At 43.7% G+C, this 10,359-nt stretch overlaps 1 protein-coding gene across 1 annotated transcript in view; it reads right to left on the bottom strand.

Annotated features, from left to right (window-relative positions):
- Positions 1-6,440: 6,440 nt before the first annotated feature.
- Tnpo3 (transportin 3) overlaps positions 6,441-10,359 on the bottom strand; it is a 115,693-nt gene continuing 111,774 nt past the window's right edge. Inside the window, exons 20-21 of the mRNA XM_013019903.1 lie at positions 9,881-9,972; positions 6,441-7,460 (exon numbers count right to left, since the gene is read on the bottom strand). Coding sequence (XP_012875357.1) covers positions 9,912-9,972 — 61 coding nt within the window. The 3' untranslated portion in view covers positions 6,441-7,460; positions 9,881-9,911. The remainder of the gene's footprint in view (positions 7,461-9,880; positions 9,973-10,359) is intronic.

The raw sequence follows: 10,359 nt of genomic DNA, 5'->3' as shown, positions 1-10,359 counted from the left end.
CTAGCACTCTACCACTTGAGCCACAGCACCACTTCTGGCTTTTTCTGCTTATGTGGTGCTGAGGAATTGAACCCAGGGCCTCATGCATGCAAGGCAAACACTCTACCACTGAGCCACCTTCCCAGCCCATCTCACAAACGTTAAACGGACACTACTGAGCTACTCCCCCTGTTCCTGAGTTTTTTTTTAATCTAAAATACTTGATAAAATATATATAAATGTAATTGAAATTTATTCCCTTCCAATTAGAAGAAACAGCATTTTAAAAATTGTTGTTGGTTGTGGGGTTTAAACTCAGGGCCTGGGCACTGTCCCTGAGCCAGTGTTCAAGGCTAGTGCTTTACCACTTGAGCCATAGCACCACTTCCACTTTTTGTTTTTGAGTGGTTAATTGTAGATAGAATCTCATTGGGACTTTTCTGCCTGGGGTTGCCTTCAAACCACAATCCTCCCATCTCAGCCTCCCAAGTAGCTAGGATTACAGGCATGAGCCTCCAACATCCAGTTCAGCATTGTTTTTTTTTTTTATTGCATCTCTGTTAATGTATTTTTGCCTCCTATATTTCTTAAAAATGTTTAGATCTAGCCTCCATATTACAGATATTTGATTCAAGTTATGTTTTTGTTTTGATGACCAGTTAGTGGGTTGAGTCTCCACTGTTATTGTCAGTTATCTTTGGAATCTAATTCTAAAATTTGGGTTTCTGGGCCAAAAGATAAATATTAAGTATAAAGTTTTGCTAGAAAAATGTATAGGAACAACTTGTTTCTTGTTTCCCCACAGTCTCTTCCATAAAGTACATTGTCAACTGGATTTTTGACAATCTGACAGGGGTAAAATAGTGTATTTCCTCTCATGAGCAAGGCTGAAAAGTTTTTCATATGATTAAGTGGCATGTGTACTTGGTTAAAAAAACAAACGAAAAACCTAAACATGGTTGGAGATGTAGCACAGATTCTGTGCTTGGCTAGTATGGATCTCCAGCCCTGCCAAGACAATAAAAATAAATCAATAAAAATAATTAAAGGTGGGTATGGGGGTACATGCCTATATTCCAAGCACTTGATAAGGTGAGGAAGAAAGATTCTAGGTCAGTGTAGGCTACAGTAAGAACCTGTATCAAAAAAGAATTTTAGGAGCTGGGTGTCGGTGGCTCACGCCTGTAATCCTAGCTACTCAGGAGGCTGAAATCTGAGGAGCACGGTTCAAAGCCAGCTCAGGCAGGAAAGTCCGTGAGACTCTTATCTCCAATAAGCCACCAGGAAACCAGAAGTGGCTGTGGCCCAAGTGGTAGAAGTGCTGAAGAGCTCAGGGACAGTGCCCAGGCTGAGTTTAAGCCCCACAAATAGAGGGAGAGGGAGAGAGAGAGAGGCAGAGAGAAAGAGAGGAGAGGAGGGAAGAGGGAGAGAGAGAAAGAGAGGGAGGAGAGAGAGGGAGGAGAGAGGAGGTAGGAGAGGAGAGGGAGGGAGGGAGGGAGGGAGGGGAAAGGAGAGAGAGAATTTTGGGAGAGTTGCTAAATTAAGAGTTCTTGTAAGGGCTGGGGAGGTAGCTTAGTGGTAGAATGCTTGCCAGGCATGCATGAAGCCCTGGATTCAATTCCTCCATACCACATAAACAGAAAAGACTGGAAGTTGCAGAATGCTAGCCTTAAGCAAAAGCACCTCAGGGACAGCGCCCAGGCCTTGAGTTCAAGCCCCAGGACTGACAAAAAAAAAAAAAAAGTTCTCGGATGGCCCACACCATTTTCCCAGTTGCTATTTCTTTTTGGTGCTGGTATTGAGAGTTTAAATTCAGGATCTGGTGCTATTGCTTTTTGCTCAAGATTAACGCTCTACCACTTGAACCACAATCTTCTCTCTCCTCCTGAATAGTAAGATTACAGATGTGAGCTACCAGTGCCTGGCCTTAATTGTTAATATATTACTACAGCATTTTTCTTTTTTTTGGCCAGTCATGAAGCCTAAATCTGGGCCTGGGTGCTGTCTCTCAGCTCTTTAGCTCAAGGCGAGAGCTCTACCACTTGAGCCACAGTGCCACTTTGGGTTTTCTGGTGGTTAATTGGAGATGAAAGTCTCACAGACTGTCCTGCTTGGGCTGGCTTTGAACTGTGATCCTCCTGAGTAGCGAGGATTACAGGTATGAGTCACTGGTGCCCAGTTTACTACAGCACATTTTGGTACAGCTAATTAAGAATATGGGCATGTAGTACTAAGCTCCCTACTTTCCTCAGATTTCATTATTTTTACTGTCTTTAGTTCCAGGATGTCATCCAAGGCAGTTTCTAGCTTTTCTCATGTCTGATAATATTGAAGGTCTTCAGTACTTGTCAGGCCATTTTAGAATCCCTCTTGGATTTATCTGATGTCTTCTTTGACCACTTGGATGAGGTAGTTCCACTGCTCTATTCTATACTCATATATAGTAGGGTGCAGAATTATAACCTGTACTTTGCCAATTAGACCACAACTCTATTTTCTCATGTACTTTGCCAGCTAGACCACAGTTCTTGTGTACAGTTCATTTTAGTGTGTGTGCCAGTACTTGGATTGAACTCAGCCTCAAGGCTCTCTACCACTTGAGCCACATCTCCACTTCCGGCTTTTTGCTGGTTAATTGGAGATAGAATCTCTAGGATGTCTGCCCTGGCTGGCTTCAAATTCGATGTGATTCTTAAGTCTCTAAAGTAGCTATTATGATTTCTGGCATGCACCATGGCCATGACTTTTAGCCATGTATTTATGTGTGTGTGTGTGGGGGGGGGTGTACACTACCCCTCCTCCCACACTATCCCACTAGCCTGTGAAGTTTGATTTCTTTTTGATATTGTACCTGCTGTTCCTCTTCCAATCTGCTTCACTCCCCTAATTACTTGCCTCTTTCTTGGGGGCATTTGAATCTGCAACCTTGAGGCCAGGTAGAGCAGAAAACTGAAGATAAATGGAAGGTTAAAAAAACCTTATCAATGTGGCCACTGCCAAAATTTGTTCTTGATTCCCTGCCGCCCGCTGCTCCCTCCCCGCCACTGGTCCTGGGGCTTGAGTGGTGTGAGTGAGCTTGAGCTTTTTTGCTCAAGACTAGCACTCTACAACCTGAGCCACAGCTCTACTTCTGACTTTCCTTGGGTAGTTTTAGTGGAGATGAATCTCAGACTTTTCTGTCTGGGGTGGCTTCAAACTGCAATCCCCAGATTTCAGTCTCCTAAGTAGCTAGAATTACAAGCAGGAGCCACTGACACCCAACTTTGCTCTGGGGTTTTTACTTATTTTTTACTTTTCTTTTTTTGGTCGGTGGTAGGGCTTGCACTCTGGGCCTGGGTGCTGTCCCTCAGTTCTTCAGCTCAAGGCTAGCATTCTACCACTTGAACCACAGTGCCACTTTCTGGTTTTCTGGTGGCTTATTGCAGATCAAAGTCTCACACTTTCCTGCCTGGGTTGGCTTTGAACCAAGATCCTCAGATCTCAGCCTCCTGAGTAACTAAGATTACAGGCATGAGCCTGTTTTTTTTATTGGTTTTTTTTTGGGGGGGGGGCAGTCCTGGGCTTTGAACTCAGGGCCTAGGTGCTGTCCCTGAGCTTATTTTGCTCAAGGCTGGCACTCTACTGCTTAAGCCACAGCGCCAGAAGTGGCTTTTATTTTGTTGTTTGTTTATGTGGTACTGAAGAATCAAACCCAGGGTTTCATGCATGCCAGGCAAGCACTCTACCACTAAGCCACACTCCCAGCCCCTTTTTGACTCTTACACAACAAAAAACTTGTCATTTTGAGGCTGAGAAGGTGGCTCAGTGGTAGAGCACTTGCCTTGCATGCCTGAGGCCCTGGGTTCGATTCCTCAGCACCACATAAGCAAAAAGAAAAAAGCCGGAAGTGGCGCTGTGGCTCAAGTGGTAGAGCGCTAGCCTTGAGCTGAAGAGTTGAGGGACAGCGCCCCCCAAAACCGGACCCCCCCAAAACAAAAAAACTTGTCATTTTTTTTTTGGTTGGTTGGGGGGGGGCAGGTTGCATTCAAGGCCTGGGTGCCATCCCTGCGCTCTTTTGCTCGAGGATTACATTCTACCACACTGAACTACAGCTCTACTTCTGGTTTTTGAGTGGTTAATTACATTAAGAGTCTGACAGGGACTTTTCTTCCTGGGCTGGCTTCAAACCATAATCCTCAGATCTCAGCCTCCTGAGTAGCTAGGATTACAGGCATGAGCCTCTGGCACTGGCTGTCACTTTCTGTGTTGCAGTAGCCTGCTGTAGCATTAAAGACAGTACCATGTCATGTTCCAACACCAAATCGCTTCAAAGCCCTGCCAGGATTTCTCCTACTAGTGGCCTTTGTCAGCTCTGGTGACCTATGCTGGCATTTTAAAGTAAATTCATTGCTGCTGTGGCTCTGCCAATGGAACCTTGAAGTTCCCTTTCCCTTCCCAAGAACTCCTTATTTCCCCAAGTTCATTCAGTATCCAGTGAGATATTCCTTTAGCTCAAGAGTTTTTATTCAGCTTTTCAAAATCAAGAACATACCCTATTTTCAGTTTGAGTAGAAGACAACTGCATTTTTTTTTTTTGCTCTAGGTACTTTCTTGGAAATTATCTTCTAAAAATATGATTATTTACTGGTCATATATTCAAATATATCCTCCAAATCAAGTGTATCTTATTGAATAAAATCTTGGATTTTTTAACTTCTCTGGATCTTGGGTGCTCACCTCTATAAAATTACTCACGTAACAACTATACATGGTAGACATAGTATATTCAATTGATGCACTTGAAAGCACGTATCCTACTGTCTAAAAAGTTCAGGTGCAGCTGGCTGATACGCATGCATAGAAGACATTCTACTCCCACTAGACTGGACAATAGCATAGAAGAAACAAAGTGGTAAGACTGTATCATGACCAGTGATCATACTGTGGCCACAGAGATGTTTTATTTTAGACCATGGATAAACTTTTAAAATAAAACTGTACTGGTTTTAATGTGGAAAAAATAACTTTCTGGATTACAGCAGTGAGGTTCTAAAACTTAGGGTTCAACTTTCAAAGCTAGAGCTATAGAGATGTTCCTGACATGAAGTGTGTTCCATATCATATGCTATTACTCAGTGGCTAGGAAGGGTTGAATTAAGCTTTCCTTACGTTTTGCAATCTTAGATAATTTCCTGTTTTGTTTTTTGGTCAGAGATGGGGCTTGAACTCTGGGCCTGGACACTGTCCCTTAGCTCTTCAGCTCAAGGCTAGCACACTACCTACTTGAGCCTCAGTGCCACTTCCAGTTTTCTAGTGGTTTATTGTAGATAAGAGTCTCATGGACTTTCCTGCCTGTGCTGGCTTTCAACTGTGATCCTCAGATCTCAGTCTCCTGAGTAGGTAGGATTACAAGCATGAGCCATTGATGCCTGGCTCCTTTTTTTTTTTTTAAAGCTAAATTTCTTAAGTAGAACAAAGCCAAATGGTTATTTCAGGGACTCAGAGTTAGATTAGGCTTAAAGGTTTTATTGTTTAAACAGAATAGCAGAGACATGGCAGGCGTAGTGTGCTGACTCTCTGTATCTCATAATCTCATTCTAAACATTCTTCTGTGTTCAAGTTTTCTGTTCTCCTTGTAATGCCTCTAGATAGTAACCCCCTGAATATTACCTAAGTTAGTTACATTAGAAGGCGTGTCTCACTGACTGCAAATATTGTTTGGCTCAGCAGCCAAAACCCAATTATAACATGTTTGATCCCATTTATATAAAATTCTCAAAAATACAAATGCATCAACAGTGGCACAAAATAGATCAGCAGTTACTTGACGACAGGGAGGGAGGGATGGGAAGGAGGGTCACCTGGGGCTCAGTGAAACTTCTATGCACTGGTCTCATGCATGTAATCCCCTCAAATTGTGTACCTTCAAATGTGTTTCTTATTGTCAGCTATACTTTCTAACACAGCTGATATTTACATGTGTACATACTTATGCATATTATCACATATGTATATGTGTGTGTGTGTGTGTAAGACAGTAACTCTGCCCTAGGAACAATTCCATTGTATTCCCTAGACTGTGATGGCACACATCTGTTTGTTATGGAGTGACCACTGAAGTGGAAGAAAGAGTGAAATATAGCATGAGGAATTTTAGAGTAAGCTAGAAGAAAAGATGCAGCACAATTCCCAAAGGTTCTGTGGTATAGGGTAGGCCTTTAAAACTCTGTACCAAAGGACTGGAAGGTAACTCAGTGGTAGAGTGCTTGCCTGGCACACACAAGGCCCTGGGTTCTGTCCCCAGCATTGCCAAGAACAAAACAAAACAAAAAAGTCCCACACTCTGTGTCTGCTGGGTACCAACCAAGGCTGTTGAGTTAACTGGTCTAGCTGCACCATTCCAGTGCAAGAGGCAGTGAATGGAAGTAAAAACAAACACTGATTAAATTTTAAAAATGGTTTTTTATTTCTTTTTTTTTTTCTCTTTTCTTTTTTGCTGTTGATTTGTTCTTGAGATGGCTAAAACAGCAGACAGAACAGGGCCCTCATATCTAATGGCTGTGCAGGACTACCCTCCTTTAAAACATCAAGATCTGTTCTGGGCTTCCTCTTTGGCCTCATCCCCCTAAGTCAATTGATTCCCACACTTTTTAGTAAAACACAATTGGCCCTGTAAACATTTTTCCATACCCCATCCTCTTTTGCCCCCTCTCTTCTCTCCTATCTGGAGGTGAGTAAGTTGCTAACGAAAACAACAAGGCCTAAAAAACAGAAAACACATTTATATCCTTCCCCACCTACCACAATTTTTGCTCTTCTTCCCCAAGGCTGGTGACAAGGTTGTGTGGATTATAAGTGAATTTAGAGATCAGACAGGGTCAGGGTTGGGCTAAACATTAAATATGAATTTTGACTCTGAGGAGGTCCTGAGTATCACTGATGTGACCATGATACAATAGGCTTGTCTGAACAACTAAAGGTGAAAACAAACAGTGGGGGGGAATACCTTTATCCACAGGAAAGGCAAAGAAGGAAGGGAAGAATAGAGAGGAAGATAAAACAGAACATTTTAAGAGATGCCCCTGACCCTTTACTTCCAACGGTGGCAATTTAGTGCATCTGAATTCTCGTCTTCCTTATAGGTTATGAGCGTATGTGTGTGTCACTTGCTACTAGGAGAACGCTTCAGTTCTGGTTTCAGTTTTCCTTTTTCCCCCCTTTTATTTCATTAGTTATTTTTCCTTTAAGAAACAAGTTCATCAGGAAACCAGCTCCCCTCCCATCATGCCGGACAGGCTGCAGCCATCTCTTTAAAACCACACTGATTTTCCCTCACACCCCAAACAGGAACTCCTCGGGATGCCTCAGAAGGCTGGAGTCTCTCCTTGTCTGGAGGGATGCCTTGGTGGCAGTGAAGGCCCCTCTGCCACAACGGAGGTTTCTGATTGTGGGACACAGTCTGGGTTTTGTTTCTTCCTGTCTTCTAATTCAAAAAGACATTCCTGACCGAAGAGAGAAGACAGTGAATAACAGCTCCAGAAGACAGTGGGCAGACTATAGTATCAGCCTCAAAGCAGAGCTTTCTACCCTTGCTCAGGCAAAAAAGGTGCATTCTATGTCAAGAAACTGGCATCCCTCTGGGCACCAGTGGCTCACACCTAGTTACTCAGGAGGCTGAGATCTGAGGATTGTGATTCAAAGCCAACTGGGGCATGAAAATCTGTGAGATTCTTATTTTCAATTAACCACAAAGAAAACCAGAAGTGAGCTATGGCTTAAGTAGTGGAGTGCCAGCCTTGAGCAGTTAAAGCTCCAGAACCAGGAGGAAGGTGGTCCTGGGGCTTGAACTCAGGGGTAATGGAAAATAAGCAAAAAACTGCCCTCTAGCTGACCCTGCTGAAATACAGCTAAAACACTAACTCTCTTTCTTCCTCTAAAGCAAATCCCCTCCCCATATGGACTGCTTGTTATGTCCTGAGTTCTCACACTTATGGTCAACTGACCGTGTGACCTTTGACCTTACAAAACTCTAGTCACATCTGCAGTGGACACACATCTGCTGATGCAGATATTATGGCAACTCTCAGACTGTGGCCCATCAGACTGATGCTTGCACAAAGAGCTCTTCCACTTCTCCGCCTGTATGAGGACACCTCAGCCTATAAAAGAGTGTGCCATTTTCCCTCCAGTTTGGCTGGAAGACTCCGGTATCCCCTTAGGTTTTTACTCCCAAAATAAAAGTCTGTTGGTCTGTTAAGTTTGCTTTCTGCCCTTTCTTTATGCTTACACTCTCATGACTCAGTTTACCCACCCTGGGTATTGTCCCTGATTCTTTTGCTCAAGGCTAGTGCTCTACCACTTGAGTCATAGCTCCACTTTTTTTTTTTTGGTTGTGGGGCGTGAACTCTGGGCCTGGGTGCTGTTCCTCAGCTCTTCAGCTCAAGGCAAGCACTCTACCATTTGAGCCCCAGAGCCACTTCTGGCCTTTTCTGCTTATGTGGTGCTGAGGAAGCGAACCAGGGCCTCATGCATGCAAGGCAAGCACTCTACCACTGAGCCACCTTCCCAGCCCCACTTTATTTTTTAATGGGGGGAAGGGGAGTAGTTTAGTGGAGATAACCTGCCCAGGCTGGCTTTGGACCTGGATCCACACATCTCAGCCTTCTGAATACCTAGTATTACAGGTGTGAGCCACAGGTGCTCAGCTCTTGCTTTGCTTCTGAATCCAGGCAGAAAACATTTTGAGAAAACTGACAATTAGGAGCCACTAGTCCTTTCCTAGGTACCTCTTGCCTTGATCACAACCTAGCATTTCAGCATTCAAATCATAAAGTTATAAGAATGAGCTCCTTAGATCATTAAATCTAGGACTTAGTTTTAAGAAATTGGTGTTATGCATCATACTTAACTTTAGGGCATCACTATTTTCACACTATTTTCACAAGTTAAATATATTTGTAACCATCCCATTTATCATCTTAGAAGTACCTGAAGGGGAAGGGGGAAGGAATGTTTTCTGCTATTCTGCAACACTTTTCCTTTATCTCTCCCCCCTCCCCTGCCCTTCTCACTTTATTTGGTACTAGTAGTGGGGCTTGATTGAGGATCTCAAGCTCTTGTTTGGCTTTCTTGCTTACAGCTGGCACACAACCATTTGAGCCAAGCCTCCACTCTGTTTTTTGTTGGTTAATTGGAGACAGAAGTCTCACAACTTTTTTGCCTCAGCTGCTTCAAATCTCAATTTTGTGTATGTGCACGCGCATGCGCACACACACGCTTGGGTTTGAACTCAGAGCCTGGGCACTGTCCTTGAGCTTTGTTGCTCAAACCTAGTGCTCTACTACTTGAGCCACAGCTCCATTTCTACCTTTTTCGGTGCTCACAGACTTTCTTGCCCAGGCTGACTTTGGACTGTGATCTTCAGCGTTCTCCTTCTGAAGGGCTAAGATTACAGGTGTGAGCCACCAGCACCTAGCTTCCCTGAGTTTTTTGGCTCCAGGCTATCTTTACCACTTGAACCACAGCTCTACTCCTAGCTTTTTGGTGATTAATTGAAGGTCAGAGTCTCATGGATTTTCCTGACTAGGATGGCTTTGAACAGTGATCCTTAAATCTCAACCTCCTGAGCAACTCAACTAGGATTTTAAGCGTGAGCCACTGACACTCAGATTGAATCTCAATTCTTTAGGTCTCAGTTTGAGTAGCTAGTGCCTGGCCAACACTTACGTTCTTATGGAAGTGAAATTGCATCCAAATACTCAAGAAACTCAGACACTTACGACCCTCAGCTGCTCAATACATGTAAGTTGTAAGTCCTTCCCTGACTCTATCGATGGGATCAACTGCATTATAAGCACTAGACCTATCCTCATCCCAAGCCTCCCTGAAAGCCTGAGGAAAACTGGAAGCATATACTACGCACCTTGGTGACAGGCACAGTGCAGGAATGTGAGCTATCGAAACAACCTTGTGAAGTCTCGCAAGGCCCAGCAAACTTGCTTGCATTCTTCAGCACTAGAAGAGAAAAGGCAAGTAGCACTTGACTGACGAAAGCAGTATCTCCTGAGAAACAACATCAATACTGAGGGGCAAGCTCAGAATAGTACCAACTGTCAGAAGTTATTCTTTTTCCTTTTTTTTTTTTTTGCCAGTTCTGGGGCTTGAACTCAAGAGCTTGGGCACTGTTCTTTTATGTGGTACTGAGTAATCGAAGCCAGGGCTTCATGCATACTAGACAAGCACTCTACAACCAAGCCTCATTCCCAGCCCAGAAGTTATTCTTTTTTTTTTTTGGTCCAGTCGTAGGGCCTGAACTCTGGGCCTGGGTGCTGTCCCTCAGCTCTTCAGCTCAAGGCTAGCGCTCTACCACTTGAGCCACAGTGCCACTTCTGGCTTTTTTCT

This window comes from Dipodomys ordii, unplaced genomic scaffold, assembly GCF_000151885.1.
Source record: "Dipodomys ordii isolate 6190 unplaced genomic scaffold, Dord_2.0 Scaffold48, whole genome shotgun sequence".
NCBI classification, from domain to species: Eukaryota; Metazoa; Chordata; class Mammalia; order Rodentia; family Heteromyidae; genus Dipodomys; species Dipodomys ordii.
Note: the sequence above shows the minus strand (reverse complement) of the source record. Positions and strands in the feature narration are given on the sequence as shown.